Raw genomic sequence first — 19113 nt, forward strand, 5'->3', positions numbered from 1 at the left:
TTTAGACTAATATCTATTTTGTGTTATTTTTACCGTTAATACTCTTTAATATTTTTGAAAATAAATTTAATAAATAGTTTTACAAACAAAAAAAATTAGAAAAATAGTAACTTTTGATAAAATACCAATATGAACTTAGTGGTATTTTTTCAGTTTTAAAAATGTTTAAATCATAAATTTCAGATTATGTTCTAAATAAAGTAGAAATGACATTCTACGAAGTATAAAACAAAATCCACTTTTTTTTCTTGAATCTACAATGTTTAGAATACGTGATCTACGTAAATAAGAGTATTCTAAAAATATTTAGAATACACATTCCGTGCTAAACCTACCGATCTAAAATTTTTAGAAATCAAAATCTACACATTAATATAAATCTACAACTCGTAGAAACCGACTTCAACATATTTACTGTAAATCTAAAACATGTAGAAATCAAAATCTACATATTACTATAATTTTTAAAACCTGTAGAAATCGACTTCTACAAATTAGTTGTATTCTACGGATAAAAAATCAGTTCCTAAAAATATGGAAATAAAATATTTGGAAATATTCACTTTCATATTTTGAAAAAAAAAATCGATTTTTTATAAAAAAAACAAAAAAAAACCAAAAAAATTACAAATTTAAGGGCATTATTACCATTTTAAAAATAGTTAGCCTAATGAGACATAAAGTATATGAGATTAGTCTAATGGAACATAGTTATCATTTTTTTGCTCTAAAAAACAATTTTCCCAATAAAATAAGAGGACACATGAGGTTGGTCGGAATCCCTTTGAATGGCGTTTAAGGACTTTGGTGAAAAAAGAGTGGAACGGGTCCTAATGACTTTGGTCTTCCTTTTTCCTGTTTCTTAATCCCCGTTTGTGTAAAAGTCCAACATTCCTAACGTGACGTTCCAATTATATATCTTTTTATTTTGTCGGTGTCATCCGTTATTTATTATTTACAAGGATTTGCACCCAAAAAAATAGTACATTGATTTGGTTATTAAAAAATTAATATCAACCCTCCATCTTTGAAAGTTATTTGTGCTTATCGTATCTACTTAAACGGGACCGATATTTGAAAATTATATACAGCTAACCAGATTTGTATCCCTCGTTTTAATAAAGCATTTTTAAGAAATGAATTCAACTAAACTTTATCACGTTTTTAGCTTTAGTTAACAAACTGGTCTATACCAACTAATTTAAAATATAACATTTAACTCTTATAATTGTTTCGTATCAGAAGTTAACATTTTATAGTTTTAAGGATCAAGCAATTGGTACGGATACACTAATGTATAGTTGACTCTGAAGAATATAAGAGCATGATCGACGCAATATACTTCCATTGTAGTTTGAAGTGGTTTATGGTGCAGAAGTGGACACCTAACTTTAGAGGTTAGATCTCGGTTATAAATGTCTACATAAAAAAAGAAGAAGGTGAAGCCTTTTTACATAAGAGAAAAATAAAGAAGAAGGTGTAGTTTAGTAATTGGTTGGATTTTTAAGGAATGTAAAAGCAAAAGAAAATTTATAATCACACGTCGAAGACTTAGAATACTACAGTAAGAAAATTATCGACAGTAATTATTATATTTTGAGTCAAACTATAATGACATCCAACTGGATAAAAGTAATTTTATGTTTGTCAACAGTGAAAGTAATTTATGGGTTTAGTTTATATATAAACATTAAACTTTAAACCCTATAATTTCATATGTAACCAATAACACCCAATCATACTCCTTATATTTCAATTATTTGATTCTTAAGGTTTTAACAAGTTGATTATAAAAATATGAAATTTATTTTAGTTTATTTCTTGTACACTTTTTATATTAGTTTATTTCTTGTACACAAAACATCATTAACTAAAACAAATTCAACTAATAAAGAGTACACTGCATAATAGTCATAAAAAAACAAATGTAACTTTAATATTTTGTAAATAAATTTGAAAACATCATTTTGTTAAAAAAAAATAAAAAATTTAAAAACATCATTTAAAATAAAATTTTAAAATTTCCTAAAACATCAATTATATTAAAACGGATGGAGCATTATACTCCAAAGTCTTGCATTTTTGAAGATTCAAAAAAAAAAAAGAACTCCCTGGTTAGACACTTATAGGTGAAGAGAGAACAAATTAAATAGAGAAAGGAAATCATTAATATCGCTTAGCTGTTATGAACACTGAAGATAAGTCATCGACATCAGTTGTGGTGATAGGATACGAATGGGAACGTATTCCATTCAATACCCAATATCGAAGTTGGAGATCATCATATTGAGCAACCAGCCACCTGTCACCGAGACAATATATGCTACTAGTTACTAAAGATTTATACTAGTATAAGCCAGTTACGAGAAAAAAAAAAGGATTTATACTAGTATAGTCGACATGCACACTACAAGAAAACATCGGGATACTGAGGGAAAAAATCGTCGGTATGTCGTCGGAATAACGCTATTCCGACGACATACCGACGAAAAAAGTCCTCGGAAATATCTCCTCGGAAATTCATACTTCCTCGGAATTCCGTCGGAAATTTCCGACGGAATTCCGAGGAAACAAAATTCCGAGGAAACTCCGAGAAACATATGTTCGTCGGATGGTTCCTCGGAATATACCGATGGAATTCCGATGGTCAAATCCTCGGAAGTTTCGACAAAACATTCCTCGGAATGTTTATCGGAAAATTCCGAGGAACATATGTTCCTCGGAAAATTCCGAGGAACATATTTTCCCTCGGAATATTCCGAGGGAATGGAGTTCCTCGGAAAATTCCGAGGGACAAAACTCCCTCGGAATTTTCCGAGGACTCCATTCCCTCGGAAAATTCCGAGGGAATTATGTTCCTCGGAATATTCCAAGGGAAGAAAGTTCCTCGGAATATTCCGAGGAACTCCATTCCCTCGGAATTTCGAAAAAATTTATTTTTTTAAAAAAAATTTAAATTTTTTAAATTTAAATTTAAAAATTTAAAATTAAAATTAAAATTGAATAAAACATTAAATAAAACATAGTAGATAATATTCAAAGTTAAATAAAACATTCAGAGTTTTTGGTAAAAAAAAAAAAAAACTACGGGTCTTGGATGTTCGGGAACACCTCGTTCGGGTACATCCTCTTCATCATCTCCATCATCTGCTCGTTGAGCCTCTTCTGGGTCTCATAGCCCGCCTGTTGAGCTGCCATCTGGGTCTCCAACGCAGATATCCGATCATCCTTGTCCTTCAGCTGAGCCGTAAGAACTTCCGGATCAACATATGGCGGTGGTGCAGAAGAAGGAGCAGCCGACCGGGAGCGACGACCCAAACCGACCATACGTCCCTTCTTCTTTGGAACCGACTGAAATATAAAAAACCAAATTTAGATAATATAAATTGATGATAAAATAAAAATCAAGAAATAAATAAATTGAACTTTAAAAAAAAAAACTTACCGATTCAACGATTTCGTTGATTCGAACCCGGGACAAGTTGGTCGAAGCCGTCGAATCGTCATCATCGGTTTGAAGCTGAGACACTTCGTCGTACACCTGAGTTTGGACCAGGTCGACCACGTCCCTCACAAGACCATCATCAATCTGACCGGTCTTCTTGTTGGTATACGCCCTTTTCATTAGGGCGAGATCATCAACCGGCTCGCCCTCATTTTCTTCCGCCTTGAAAAAAAAATAAATTAAACAAACATTAGAAATTTGAAAAAATGCATAAAAAATAAAATTCTGAAACTTAAATAATTAAAGAAAAAGCGGTTGAACTTACCATGCGATCCGCGAGAGTGGCAATAGATTGGGCACCCAAGTTATGCTTGTAGATGCCCTTCCCTTTACGGTCGCTCCTGCGGTTGTTGGAGTTGGTGGAAGAAGTTTCTTTCGTCTCTTCCTTATCCCAATGCTCACACAACTCCTTCCATACCGTGTCGTTCATCGACTTTGGGACCTTTTAATTTAAAAAAAAAAGTTTAATAATTTAAAAAAAGTTTAATAAATTAAAAATTGTTAATAAATTAAAAACTACCTTGTTTACTTCCCACTTCTTCTTCCACTCGTACATCTGCTTCCCATAGTTGTCCATAACTTTATGGACAAAATAGTTATAGATAGAGAGCGTATCATCGGAATTCCAGTTGAATTCTTGCTGAAATAGTTTAAAAATAGTTTTTAAGCACAAAAATATAAATAGTTTAATAATTACAAAAAAAGTTTTAATAAATAAAAAATAGTTTAATAAATATAGAAAATAGTTTAATAATTACAAAAAAAAAGTTTTAATAAATAAAAAATAGTTTAATAATTAAAAAAATAGTTTTTAAAATATTTAAAATGTTTAATAAATATAGAAAATAGTTTAATAATCACAAAAAATAGTTTTAATAAATAAAAAATATAAGTAAAAAATTTGAATACTTACCGCAAACTGACGAAACCACAGATGCTGCTTCTCGACGGGGAAGTGAGTGAAAGTCGGATGTCCCTTGTCGAGGGCAGAGTACATCATACGGTTGATCCATGCGCTGATCCCATTCCCGGATCGGTTGAACCTAATAAAAAGAACAAATTATTAATAATCAATCAAATTTAAAGGAAAAAAAATAAAAGTTTAATTACCATGTTTGACCATGTCCATGTGGATACTCAGTGAGATAGGGAAGATGGTCACGACCGGGCTGTCGAACCAACTCCGCAACACTCATCACTCCCGGAGGACCCGTAGGAGCAGGAGCGGGTATAGCAGCGGGAGCGGGAGCAGCAGGAGCGGGTAATGGAGAAGGAGATGTATGGTAGGAGCTGTGGGGCGAAACGGAATCCTGAACATGGCTGGACGAACCCCGAGACTGGCTCCCCATACCACCCCGGCTACGACGCTGGCGAGGCCGGATATGATCATCATTAGACCTGTAAATTTAAAAAAAAATAGTTTTAATTAAAAATAATTTTTAATCACAAAAATATAAATAGTTTAATAATTAACAAAAAAGTTTTTATAAATAAAAAATAGTTTAAAAATTAAAAAAATAGTTTTAATAAACCCCAAAAACAGTTTAATAATTACAAAAAATAGTTTTAAAAATATTTAAAATGTTTAATAATTACAAAAAATAGGTTTCCAACACCATCTACCGGAAAACGCTCATGTCCACCGACGTCTGGCGTCCTTTCTGCACCAAAATCTCTAAGTTGTGTCTTCAAATCTTTCCCACGAATTTCCGGAGGTGGACTGTCAAACACCCTCTTGTTCTTCGTAAACAAATTCCTACTTCTACGATATGGATGATCTGGTGGTAGAAATCTCCTGTGACAGTCAAACCAACACGTTTTCCTTCCGTGTTTTAGTTGGAAAGCATCAGTGTTATCTTGACAATATGGACATGATAGCCTTCCATGCGTTGTCCATCCAGATAACATACCATATGCTGGAAAATCACTTATTGTCCACATTAGTACTGCCCGCATTTGAAAGTTTTCTTTACACGAAACATCGTATGTTTCAGCACCTTGAGCCCATAGTTGTTGCAACTCATATATTAGTGGCTGAAGAAACACATCAAGTGATCTCTTAGGATGCTCTGGTCCGGGAACGAGAATCGAGAGAAACAAAAACTCTCGTCGCAAGCACAAGTTTGGGGGTAGGTTGTATGGTGTAAGAATGACTGGCCATAGAGAATACTGTCTTCCACTCTTGCCAAACGGGCTGAAACCATCAGTACATAATCCAAGGTAGACATTTCTTCTCTCATACGCAAAGTCGGGATACTTTGATTGGAAATGCTTCCACGCTTTTGCATCTGAAGGATGTCTGATCTCACCATCTGTTGAGTGCTCCGCATGCCATCTCATTGGTTGCGCTGTGCGTTCAGACAGATACAGCCTCTGCAACCTTTCCGTCAAAGGCAAATACCACATCCTTTTATATGGTACTGGAACTCTTCCACTCGTATCTTTATAACGAGGCTTCCCACAAAATTTGCATGAAACCCGCTGTTCATCCGCCCTCCAATAAATCATGCAGTTGTCTCTGCATACATCTATTACCTGATACGATAAACCAAGACCAGCTACGAGTTTCTGAACCTCGTAGTATGAGCCAGGAGCTACATTATCTTCGGGTAGAATACCTTTTACATAATCAGCAATCGCATCCACACAGTCTTCAGCCAAATTATAATCCGTCTTAATGCCCATCAATCTTGTAGCAGATGATAAAGCTGAATGACCATCTCTGCAACCTTCGTACAATGGTTGCTTTCCAGCATCCAACATATCATAAAATCTCCTAGCTTCGGCATTGGGTAAATCTTCCCCTCTAAAATGATCATGTACCATCTGCTCAGTACCTACACCGTAATCTACATCCGTTCTAATTGGATTCTAATCTAACCGCTGGCTGAGGTTCGCTAGTACTACCATGTTCATAATCAGTTTCTCCATGATGATACCAAATTTTGTAACTTCGTGTAAACCCACTCAAATATAGATGAGTCCAAACATCCCATTGTTTAATAACTTTTTTATTTTTACAATTAGAGCAAGGACATCTTAACATACCTGTTTTTGCTTCCGGTTGTCGGTGAACTAACCCCATGAATTCGGTTATACCTTGTTGGTATTCTTCCGTAAGCAATCTCGTGTTCAGATCCAAATGAGGTCGATCGATCCAAGAACGAAAATAATTTGAAGAAGACATGTTTTTTATGAATCAAATTCGTGTGTAAAGAAAGTGAGAGGGAGGATGAAGATATGGAGTGAATGAAGAGGAAGAGGGGTGCTTGTATTTATAGTTGAAATCCTGCCGACAGTCCGAGGAAATTCCGACGGAATTCCGATGCAAACGGCTAGTTCGTCGGAATTTCCTCGGAATTTTTAAAATCCCCCAACGGCTCTCCAACGGCTCTCTAACGTCTATAATATTTCCTCAAAATTCATCGGTTTTTTCCGAGGAATACTAGTTTCCTCGGTATTCCGTCGGAATATTCCGATGAGATGAATTTTCCTCGGAATTCCGTCGGAATATTCCGAGGAAATTCCGAGGAAGCCAAATTTTGTGTTTCCTCGGAATTGCCTCGAAAATTCCTCGGTATATTCCGAGGAATTCATTTTCCGTCGGAACGTCCGTCAGAATACCGCTGTTTTCTTGTAGTGGCAGTTCAACAATTCACGATTTTATACACGTTCCCATCGTGACATAACATGATGTCACACATTCCTCTCATGACGTAGACTCTTTGTGTTATCATGTTTTGTGTGTATTTTGGTTACCTAAAGAATGCCACAAATTAAAATATGTTTTTAGTTTTTTTCTTTAAGCTTGTTTGTCGTTAATTCGTTATATTCTATAAATGTCTCAAGAGGGATTATGTAACGCCCTGATGGGTCTTACGTCCGTTCACTAAACCTATAAACTTCATAACATGTGCTATGATCGGCATGTTATTTTTCGAAAGTTTAAGACATTTGTTAATTGATCATATAATTACCATATAACTTTTTCTGTGCTTTGGCATAATTCACATTATCTTATTCTTCCACTGCCCCAATTCAAATATGCTTAGCTTTGAAGTTTTTTAAAACAAATAACCGAAAACGTGAACACATGTTTGTAATATAAATAATTAAATTAATTAACATAAATTACCATATATCACAGACTGAATTTTTTTTTTGTAACACCAAACTTATATTAAAAAGTTGAAAAAAAATTTCCTACCTACACGAAGTTTACCATAATATGGTGAAAACCATCCAAGTTTAATAAATCATTAAGTTTAATAAATTACGGATTGACCCATTAACTTAGCTTAAAATCAATTAAACCCGATTGTGATGTTGCCACCATATTATTATTTACTTTGTACATGTGACATGTATTAACATAAACTTCGTGTAGTTATTGATATATTCTCATATATTGGATGGTTTCTACCATATTAGTGTAAACTTCGTGTAGCTAGAAAACTTTTTTTCAAAAAAGTTCAAAGAGCATAAAAGTTTACAACTGAAGCAGAAGATCCCAGAGACATGCTCGACGGTAGAATGAAGCTAGAAAACATTACAAAACAACCATCTAGGAGCGAGTCATGCTTAACGAAATGAAGAAACTCAAAGGAAAGCTCCACTTTTGTTCCCATTGCAATTGTTCGAAAAAAATAATTGATAGTCGAAAATGACGTTGATACATCTATAAGAAATTGGAATGTTGACTGGCAAAAACTTTAGGTGAGAAGCTCCAGAACCGTAGGCAACATTGACAGTACGAAGTCCTATCTGACTTGATATGACGTTGAAACAAGCACAATCAATTTTAAACCCAACAAAGCTTACCGAAGAGATTAGGTGAATCTCAAGCTCTAGCTTTGCCTCCAAAGAGTCTTTTAGGATGAAGTTTGATGACAGAGCTGATGATTTAATTGGATCCAAACCTCGAAACTCAACATTAACGTGTCGAGTCCAATAGTTTGTAACCGAAAGAGATCTAAACATATACAGTTATCACACTTGTACAACCAGATCATGTGTGAGCAAACATCGGACAAGGGGTAAAAAGCTTCGGGATGGTTGGGTTTCCGTGCAACAATTCTGATTTAAAGGTAGCGTAGTTGACTATGTGAAGAATCGCCGATGTTTGAGACGGCGTATTGTGATGGAGGCGCAGCAGTGATGTAGTTAATAAATTTGGAGAATCCACACTCTTGCACAATAATTCTAACGATGAAAAGATCGAAAAAACTACAAATCCAGTTTTGTGAAGATCCGTTAGTTTAAAATTGCAATCTCATTTCTAGATACTATGACTATATATTACAGAAGTAATAAAAAGTTGTATAATCTTTGATTTCCTAAAGATAAACTTGATTTGAATTTGGATACGATATCAACTCCGTAGGTGGCCTTCACTCTAGCTCGCGTGAAAAGAACAGAATCATCAGATTTGTACGTGGCGAAAAATTATGACTTCGACTAGGAATCCATGTGTATTAAAAGTCGACCAATCAGGTAATATCGCGCGTGACCAAGCCAACACGTGGGGGCTCTGGTCAGTATTAAGTGCCACGTGGTGGAACCAAACCGAGTTGACGGCTGGAACCAGATAGCCACATTAGTAAATACAGCTAGCTTCACATCTCATTGGCTTTCTCTCTGCCGCGTCTGACTCGTGGGTGGACCCGGGACCCTTCACTCAGCAACCTTTTTACAAATGTTGTTGTCTCTTTTAAGCTGCTCTTGTCTCACCAAACAACCTTTTTTGCTTTATCGGCCGACACCAACAACTTTTTAAAAAAAATTGTAATTAAGTACGTATTTTGCATTTTACCAAAAAAGTACGTATTTTGCATTGTCTTAGATACGACATGACAGAAACCATTGTCTTAAACCGTTTAAATTAATTGTTTGTTCAGTGTCTTGATGAGATCAAAGACTTTATCATACCAGATCAACGAACTTACGTTTCATATCTTCTGGATAGCATTCATTATCGTTACAATGTCACACCTTTTGATGTTCAATGGTCCAGTGTGAATTTAAGAGGCTAGAAGCAATGGTTCACCTAATTAAATTAACCATCCATTTTACAATTTAGTGTTTAATATGTCGACTATATATGTAACTGATAAATAATCAAATTTTATATTTATGTATATATAATATTTACCATGCAAAGAAAAACAGAGAACTTACCAGATATACGTTATCTCATTATCTGAAACTTACAGTCAGACTGAAATAGATAAGATAAGAGAGACTGAAATAGATAAGACTATTTTCGAGATCAAAATCGAGCTTTTTGGGAGCAGCCGAGTAGAACCAAGTGGTGGTAGTCTAGTGGCAATTTTTTGGGGCTTGGTGTATACCCACATCATTATGAGTTCGATTTCTCGTGGGAACTAAATTATCATTACTTGGTCAGTCTAGGCTTAGGATTCGGCCCAAGTGGTTTACATGGATCGTTTCACCCCCTGGCATTAGTCGGGAGACCAAATTTGAGTCAGACAATGTAATAGCCAGTCTACTATATAGCACAAAGTGTGTTCCTCCTGAAACCGATCGGATCAGACTTATCAAGCAGCCGAGCAGTATCAGCATCGTCTAGCAAATGATCTAGCTGTTCACAAGCTTAAGATCAAGTGAGTTCTAAGCCCAGATGTTCCAGTCTTGGGCTGGGCCTAGAAGTGACTAGCCTGCACTGAGGGCCTGAAACACATGTAATTTAGCAAGCCAAATTATTTGACAACATTAAAGTACAACATAAGCTAGGCCACAATATTGGCAAAAATAGCTAGGCAACAATTTTCTAGACGTACTCAAAAAAGCTTTGACCATCTAGCACTTGACACTCAGAAAAAAACATAGAAAAAGCTTGCCTTAAGCATCCGTATAGTATCCACTGAGAGATCAGAAACAACTAAAATACAATTAACAAAACGTTCAAATCACAGTACATGGGCTAAAGGAAATTGAAAATGAAGATTTTATAGAAGAATAATAATTAAGACCTAGAACTTGGTAGTCATGTAAAGTAAATTTTGAACAGATAGATAGAAACATCATAAATTAAAACCGGGCCTCATGGTCTGGTGGTAAAGGAACCTCGGCTGAGGTACCCGCCATCACGAGTTCGAGTCCCGGCCACATCGGATTTAACATGGTTTATGTTTGGCCTCCAGGACCTTCTTCGCCAGTTCTGGTTGGACGCGGAGGGATAGTCGGACTAAATGAGAGGTCCGGATACCTGAATTACCAAAAAAAAAAACATCATAAATTAATGACAGAACTTGGGTTCACCCCCTAACGTGAATTTTATAATTCACTCCACTTCTTTACACCAATCACTGCCACATAGGATTAATGAAAGAAGAGATTAAATTTAGAAGAAAAAAAAGAAATATAGCTTTAAGAAAAGGAACTAACGTTGTTAAGCTACGCCGCCGTTAGTTTTGATCTGATTTTTTTCTTCTTAATCCATCGGCGTCTTCTTCTTCTTCCCAGAAACTCCTAAATAATTTTTCACATAACTTACAGGTTTGTTTGAGATACGTCATCACTCAATTAACATAATTAATCTCAAGTTTAATTATGGTTTGTTATATACATCTCTTGATCATATTAGAGAGATTGAGTCAATTAGGTTTTATTGCTTTATTTTGATCGTGACAAAAAATCAATGACTAATGATTATACACCATTAAAGTCACAATTGTTCTGGCAATAACTAATAACTATGGGAAGAAAAGAGTTTTGATGACTAATGATTATTACGTTTAGTGGGGCTCCAGTGAATGAATCAAAGTTATTTATTGGGAGATTCTATTGCTTATCTTGTCATGGGAGACATCTTAAATTATTTTTCATCAATTCCCACATGCCTCTACGCCATCTGTTCATTTATTCATTAGTTAATTTTTCAAATTTTGATGAATTTTTTGTCATGTATAAGAGCACATAACTAAGGTCAAATCGTGATGTAAGAGCCTTTTTGTTTCACTCATAATTGTTCTATGTTATCTAGACTAATTTTTAACTACTTTTTATATTTTTCTATATAGTTGCAATGGAGAGTACTCATTTAAGTGGTAAAGAAATTGTTTCTGCTAATCAAGATGAATCTGGTTTGCAAGTCTTAGGTGAAACTAGTTTCTTAAGTCAAAATTCAGATGAGTTTTTAGCCGAGAAAAAAGATGCTACACTCAATGATGACGATGCTTTAGTCAGCGATGAAGATGCTTCTATCAGTGATTTCAGTGAAGAAGAGGACATAAGCAACAATGAGAATTATCTTCAGGTTGAAGATGTTGATGCTTTAGAGGCAAACAATGAAAATCAGAAAAACATGAGCTCTGTATTAGAATGGATTTCCGTTCTGATGAGTCTGCATATAAAGCTTATAGAAAATATGGAGGCAATCATGGTTTCGGCGTAAGGAGACAGCGGACTGCGAAGAAAAACAACAAGCTAGTAAGGATGGTTTATGTATGCTCAAAAGAGGAACTTAGGCAATAACCTAAGGTCAAGAAATCATATGCACGACCAACCACAAGGTGTGGTTGTAAAGCTCGCATATCTTGCTATCTTCAGAGTAACGGAAAATATAAGATTGTGAGTTTTGAGCCGAATCATAACCATGATTTAGTGAAGACACCTATGAAGCATTTGCTGAAGAGTAACCGAGCAATTTATATCTCTCAAAAACAACATGCTGATAATGCTGATATGTCAGGAATTTCAGCAAAAACAACCGTTGAAATGATGAGCAGAGAAGTTGGAGGGCGAGCAAATCTGAGTTTTATGGATAAAGTCCTGAAAAACTACATATACCGTAAGCGAATGGCAGCAATGGAAAAGAGAGATGCTGGAGCTGTTTTGGAGTACTTTCAGAAAAAGAAAGAGGATAATGCATCTTTCTTTTACTCAATGCAACTTGATGAGGACGATATGATCACTAATATCTTATGGGCAGATAATCGGTCAATTAGTGATTACAATCTTTTTAGAGATGTCATTTGCTTTGACACAACTTACAAGACCAACGAATTTGATAAACCGTTTGCTCCATTTGTTGGCGTCAATCATCATAAGCAGACTATTTTGTTTGGTGCTGCTCTCATATATGATGAAACCACAGAGTTTTTTGAGTGGCTTTTTCAGACTTTTCTTGGAGCAATTTCTGGAAAATAACCGCAAACAATTCTTACAGACATTTACCAATAGGGAAAGTGTTCCCTGAAACAAAACATAGGTTATGTGTTTGGCATATTTACCAAAATGCTGCAAAGAGGTTGAGTCATGTATTTCATGGACCAGATCAGTTTGCCTTAGACTTTGGAAAATGTGTATATGACCATGAGAATGAAGTAGAGTGGTTATCAGCATGGAGTGAAATGCTTGAAAAGCATGGATTGACAGAGAATAAATGGTTGAAGAATTTGTTTGAGTTAAGAGAAAAATGGGCAAGGGTATATGGTCGCCAAACTTTCACAGCTGATATGATGAGCACACAGCGTAGTGAAAGTATGAATAATATTTTGAAAAAATATTTGAAGCGCTGTCATAACTTGTTGCACTTCTTTGAACACTATGAGAGAGTGTTAGACGATCGGCGATTTAAAGAATTAACTGCTGACTTTGGCATGATGCATACTTCGCTGGTCTTATCGGCTCCTGTAGAAATGTTACAACATGCAGTAGATGTGTATACACCAGAAGTCTTTACCTTGTTTCAGAAGGAATACACAGCTATTGGTGATTATGTTGCCAAGAGGGTCAATAAGTCTGAGATGGTAAGTGCTGAATACAATGTATCTTTTCGTGGTGTTGGGAGAAATCATTTGGTTTACTATGTTGCTGCAAACGAAACGATACACTGTAGTTGTATGAAGTTTTCTTTTGCTGGAATCTTATGTCGTCATGCGTTAAAAGTGTTGGCCAAGAAAGATGTTAGAAGAATTCCACCTACCTACATTTTGAATCAATGGAGTAAAGAGCTAAAGCACGAACCATATCTTTTTATCATTCAGTGACACCTAATGATACAGTGAAGCAATCAATCGGAAAACGATATAGTCATATATATCGTACTTTTTGGGAGATAGCATTTGTTGCTGCTGAACATATAGAATTGACGTTGTGTGCAGATGAAGCTGCCTTTCAGTTGCTTGACACATTGAAAGAAAAGAAAAAGGAACTTGTGAAAGCTAATAAATGGATGCTTTCTACTTCAGATTCTGAACTTGTGGAAGAAGAAGAAGAAGTTCTAAATGCACGTGGAATAAAAAGAAAAAATCGTCCTGGGCGACCAAAGAACCAAAAAGTTGGTCGCCATGATCGGTATTTGAGTGTGCTTGAAACGAAAAATCGTGGAATATCAAAATCATCCAATAATGGTAGAGCAAAAAAGAAGTTATCGTTTCAGGTATTTGATATTTTTTTTGTCCAATATTCATATAATTTTGGGACTTAATCAATATATATATATGTTTCAGGACTCAAGTCTTCCTCATGATACCCAGTTATCTGTTTCTGCCACTAATCTGACCTTATACAATGAGTCTTCTTTTTCACAACTGCTCCAGGTTAATACTTCATTCTTTATACTATATATATTTGAGTTATCTGTCATTTTCTAAATTGTTTTATGTCTCATTTTTGTAGGGATTTGACAAGAATCATGGGTTTGACAAGAGTCATGGTGGATCAACGTAATACTCTGCTATTTTAAATGTGAAAGGAGACAATAGTTATGTTTTTGTCAAACCGTTGTTCTTACTTTTGGTGTTTATTCATTATCATAATGAAAGTACTCTGTTATTTTGATGTCTTAATTAATCATACTCTGCTAGTGTTGTAATTGATGAACGTAGATTGGCTACACAGAACAAATTGGTAAGAGCAATTTTATTAGACTATTTAGTTAGCTAAGCTGTATGAAGAACATGATGGTGAACTCTTCTGGACGTTTATATGAGTCTCCTGGATGTCTTGATGAATCTCCTGGTCGCCAAGGTCTTGTTTGCAATTGATTAAACCAGTGAGCTTCCTTAAATAGAACCCATTCGGATGAACTGTATGTCACCTGACTTGTAAATGGTATATCTCCTAAACCATTAATATTTTTGGTATGAAACCAATTCGCCGCGTGCTCTGGTTAAGTTGAAAATCTATAGCAAGTAGTTTCACGGTCAAATTCCTTATGGTTGAAAAGATATAGCATTTTGATTGCACCTATGTCCTGGTTGGCTTCTTTAGCTTTCCTCAGCTTCATGTTCTTCACTGATTTGTTCCTGGTTCCTTTGATCGCTTCAGCTTTAGTATTTATCATTTTTAAAGCATGATCAGCTGGTGAGTAAGCCTCTGGACGTGGCTCCTCCTTACCTAGACCTTCGTCAACTTTCTGAACAAAGTGCAAGTGCATCATACTAGTGTTTGGATAAGTAGGATTAACCACTTTAATTTCAGAAATCACATTATCAAGTGTAGGACTTTCTTGCGCAGCAAGGTTGGGTTCTTGTTCCTTGATTTCCATGTTAGTACCTGAAACATTTTCAACCTTTTGGGCATTAGACAAGTGTGTTAAGACAATCATGGTATTACTAGAAACAGAATTAGACCCAGCTTTAATCAAGTTGATAAGATCATCAAACTTTTTATCTATTCTAGCGAAGGAATTATCCAAGCTCAACTACTCTCGGCCAGCCTCTTCATCATATTTGTTTCTTTTGTTTACTCACTCTTAGTCTCTATTTTTGTTCTCACACTCATGCTTCTTCTTCACTCTTCTGTTTCTTGCGGCTCAGGCTCTTCTTCTTCTTCCTTCTTTGTATTTTCTTCTCTGCTACTCTCCTTTGTAGCTTGTTTGATTTGGCTTGGAGAAGGTTAAACTGAAATAAGATTTTGAGAGAGAGAGAGAGAGAGAGAGAGAGAGAGAGAGAGAGAGAGAGAGGCCGCCTGGCTGGAGACTAAAGTCATGGAATCAGAGCTACATTATAAAATTTTATAGCATAATACGTAGATCCTGGGAAGTGAGGATGGTTCAGAGATCGCAACAAGAACGTTTTGAATGGAGATGCGTTACTTGCATTACTATGGAGGCGTGTTGCGTTAAGTGCCTCTGTGACAAGACTTCAGAGACAAAAATATAAAGGAAATCAACTCCACCAAAAAGTGCATACTCTCACAACAATACAACGAAAAATAATTATTGAAGACGTTACAATATAAATTCAAAACAATGGAGATGATTATAAGATGGTAGATAATTTGACCACAAAAAGAAAAGAAGAAGACAATAGATAGATACTATCCGGCAACTGATGCTCTGTTAAGCAAAAGAGTGAAAAATCCTCATGAACCAGTAAGGTTTATATAAAGTCAGAATGTGGCCAATGGTGAGTCCACAGAAAACAGCTGGTACATAGGCTATTGCAACAGCAATCCAGCTCAACACTTGATCATTTTCTTCCTTTACTATTTCATATACTTCTTCTCCTCCACTACCGCATGTTTCTTGAAGAGGAGCACCGCATAGGCCAGGATTCTCCGCGAATGAGGAACTATTCTGGCTTTGAATCTGAGTGCCTCGTGGTATTGGACCTTCGAGCATGTTGTTGGAGAAGTTCATCAACGCTAGAAACGAGAGTTTACCAAGCTCTGGCGGTATATTACCAGATAATCTGTTTTCGGACAGATCTAGTGATTGGAGATTGGTCAAGTTTGATATAGATGGTGGAATATGGCCAGTGAAAGCGTTGTTTGACATGTTGAGCACAATCAGTCCCTTCAGCAAACCGATGGATTGAGGAATATCTCCTTCCAGTCGGTTTCCGGAGACATCGATGGTTTTGTACATTCTGAAACCACTCCCAAGCAACTCCATCTCCGAACCTTTGATTGCTAGAACCACCGACTTGTGATAGTTCGAAAAGCTAAATCCCATAAACCTCTCTTGTTTGTTATCTGTAACGTATGCAACTGAAGACATTGCACTCCAGTTAGCAAAGTAATCCAACGGCATGACTCCAGTGAAGATATTTTTCGAAATATCGAAGATTCGAAGCCTGGGGAAACTCAGAGAATATATTGGCCCGTGGAACTCGTTAGAACGAATAACAAGAAACTGCAAATCAGGCAACAAACTCAACCAAGAAGGAAAAGTGTCGTTGAACATGTTGTCTTCAACGTTGAGAAACTCGAGGCGAGTGCAGTTCATCAAAGACCTGGGAAGCTCTCCTGATATCTGATTGCCACTGACATCAAGTGAAATCAATCCCACGCTGATAGATTCCTCAGGAAACTTACCAGAGAGGTTGTTGTTCCGGAGATGCAAGAGCGAAAGCATAGTGTTGAAACTCTTGAAACACCGAGGTATAGAGCCGATGAATCCGTTGTTGCTCAAAAGAAGCGTGTCGAGAGAAACCAATCCGCAGATCGTCGTCGGAATCTCTCCCGAAAATTGATTATCAGAGGCTGAAAAGAACCTAGTAGAGTTTGGTAACAAAGGAAATGGATCTTGAAAAGCGTTTGAACTTATATCGAGCATTTCTAATGGACTTGTCTGAATAGCATCTTTTGGTCCGTCAAAGCCGGTTAGAGCATTCTTCGAAATGTCAACGTACACCAGCTCTGACATCCATAACCAATCCGGTACTCGCCCTTTGATCCGGAAAATGAATTTGACCGACATCAAAGTGCACCAGTTTGGAGAAGCTACTCATGTTAGATGGGAGGTTACCTTCTAAATTGTTAGAACGTAGGTCGATCCACGTAAGCTCGGTTAAGTTGAGTAGTGCATGGTGAAAGTTCCCACTGAGCTTGCTCGTCGAGAGTAGCAGCTTTGTTAGTCGGTTTAGTTTGCCCATAGATTCTGGTAGCTCACCGGTGAAACCATTGCCTTGAAGATCAAGATGAGTGAGATAAGAAAGGTTTCCTATAGAAGAAGGAATATTCCCGAAGAAACCACATCCGTAGAGTTGTAAGACCGTCAAGTGTTTGAGGTTGCCGATGGAGTCCGGTAGAAAACCCGCGAGATTATTGGAGCTGAGATTAAGGCTCTGAAGATGTTGTAGTTTAAACACACCGCTGTTTGATAGCAAAGAGCCGTTGAGAGAACTGCCGCAGAGATCTAAATCGATGACGTTCCCTGTCTTGAGATCACAAGAGACACCATCCCAGAAACAACAATCAGTGTTGTTTAGCCACCTCTGTGTCTTCTCGTTAGGGGCCATCCCACTGAAGTGAAACTCACTCTTGAACTCCCAGAGAGCATCCCTCTGGTCTGGACGACACAAGTGCTTAGCAGGAGAAGAAGCGAAAGCAAGTATTGAGTAAGATAGTGAAAAGACTAAAAACGAGCTCCATACTATCATCTTCCTCAGAGAATGCATTGTTTTTCTTTAGCTTTTTTTTTTTTCTTTTTGTTTCCTTTGCTGTGAAACGAGAGAAATATGAAAGCTTGACTTAAAAAGTCTCCTGCGAAGTCTTTTTTAGATCAAAAGTCTCCCGTGAAGTCTTAGTCCATGAATGGTCCAAACAGTCATGGGTCCTCCACTGACTCTTATCATCATTTTGTGCCCATCTGGAGAAATTTTAGGGAAACTTCTTTCGGTTATTAACAAACAACTTATAAAACTACAAAGCTATAGTTTCCTGAAAAGGTTTACTATTAACGGTTTAGTGATAGCTTTATAGTTAATTTGTCTTCAAAACATTTAGGAGTTGCTTGTAGGCCTGGAATATGATTCTTTACCCGCGGGGCCCGGCCCATTTGACCCGCCGCGGGGCGGATGCGGGTCTAACAATTTAGAAAAATCAATTTGCGGGTGCGGGTGTGCGGATCATGAGCATTTTATGCGGGGTGGATGCGGGCTGGTGGATTTTGAAACGCGGGTACCCGCCAACCCGCAATTTTTTCAATTTTTTTAAAATATATATATATATATATATATATATATATATATATATATATTCGTAAAAATGTATATTTTTTAAAGAAAAATATGGGAATTTTAAAAAATAATAATCAAAATATTTTAAAATATTTAAAATTTTAATTATAAATATATTATTTATATTATATTTTACAAAAATTTAATTAAATAAAAAAAATTAAAATAAAAATTTAATTCGCGGGTCCCGCGGGTTACCCGTAAAATTAAGCGGGGCGAATGCAGATACAAATTTATTTGTTCGCGGATTGTGCGGATCAGATTTTTTGACAAAAAAGGACTTTGTAATCCGCGGGTTGGCGGGTCAGCGGGGCAGGTTTGACCCGCAACCTAGTCCTAGTTGCTTGGCCACAATATGTTTCAAACTTTTCAGGAAAGTATAGTAACAAACATCTTATTATAATGGTTTAGGCAGGATCCGGCCTAAGCCGAGATTCACGGATCTAACAGAAAAAAATATCCAATAAATTCTTTACTATAAATCTAGACCCGAACTAAACCTGTATTTTTGAGTCGGTTGCGGTTCAAGTTTTTGGATATAGGTAAAAATGTAAAATGACCATGCCTAGTTGACAAGTCATTCCACACACAGAACAAAAGACTATGAAAGTCTTTACAGGAGAGCTCATCTGTAGTGCGAGGATCGTATCTTCCAATCCAAGGTCAATAACAGTT

At 36.3% G+C, this 19113-nt stretch overlaps 2 protein-coding genes and 1 long non-coding RNA gene across 3 annotated transcripts; 2 read left to right on the forward strand and 1 right to left on the reverse strand.

Moving 5' to 3' along the window:
- Positions 1-231: 231 nt before the first annotated feature.
- Positions 232-2145, forward strand: LOC117128140. The gene is made up of 2 exons (XR_004451333.1): positions 232-1439; positions 1478-2145. It is a non-coding gene; the product is annotated as an uncharacterized LOC117128140 (long non-coding RNA).
- Positions 2146-11552: 9407 nt separating this feature from the next.
- LOC103842311 (protein FAR1-RELATED SEQUENCE 5) lies at positions 11553-12676 on the forward strand. The gene is made up of 2 exons (XM_009118929.1): positions 11553-11840; positions 12077-12676. The coding sequence occupies exons 1-2, from the start codon at positions 11553-11555 to the stop codon at positions 12674-12676; spliced, it is 888 nt and encodes a 295-aa protein (XP_009117177.1).
- Positions 12677-15629: 2953 nt separating this feature from the next.
- Positions 15630-18244, reverse strand: LOC103841491 (receptor-like protein 47). The gene is given in 2 exon segments (XM_033278724.1): positions 15630-17184; positions 17186-18244. Coding segments are annotated over 2 exon segments (2061 nt in total). The 5' UTR covers positions 17878-18244; the 3' UTR covers positions 15630-15815.
- Between the last annotated feature and the right edge of the window lie 869 nt (positions 18245-19113).

The sequence above is a fragment of the Brassica rapa genome, chromosome A09 (genome assembly GCF_000309985.2).
Source record: "Brassica rapa cultivar Chiifu-401-42 chromosome A09, CAAS_Brap_v3.01, whole genome shotgun sequence".
NCBI classification, from domain to species: Eukaryota; Viridiplantae; Streptophyta; class Magnoliopsida; order Brassicales; family Brassicaceae; genus Brassica; species Brassica rapa.

Bases quoted from the DNA above. Each gene is read 5' to 3' on its own strand.
- LOC103842311 (XM_009118929.1), top strand. From the start codon at position 11,553: ATGGAGAGTACTCATTTAAGTGGTAAAGAAATTGTTTCTGCTAATCAA. The intron at 11,841-12,076 runs GTATTAGAATGG...TGCTATCTTCAG, and splicing joins ATCAGAAAAACATGAGCTCT to AGTAACGGAAAATATAAGAT.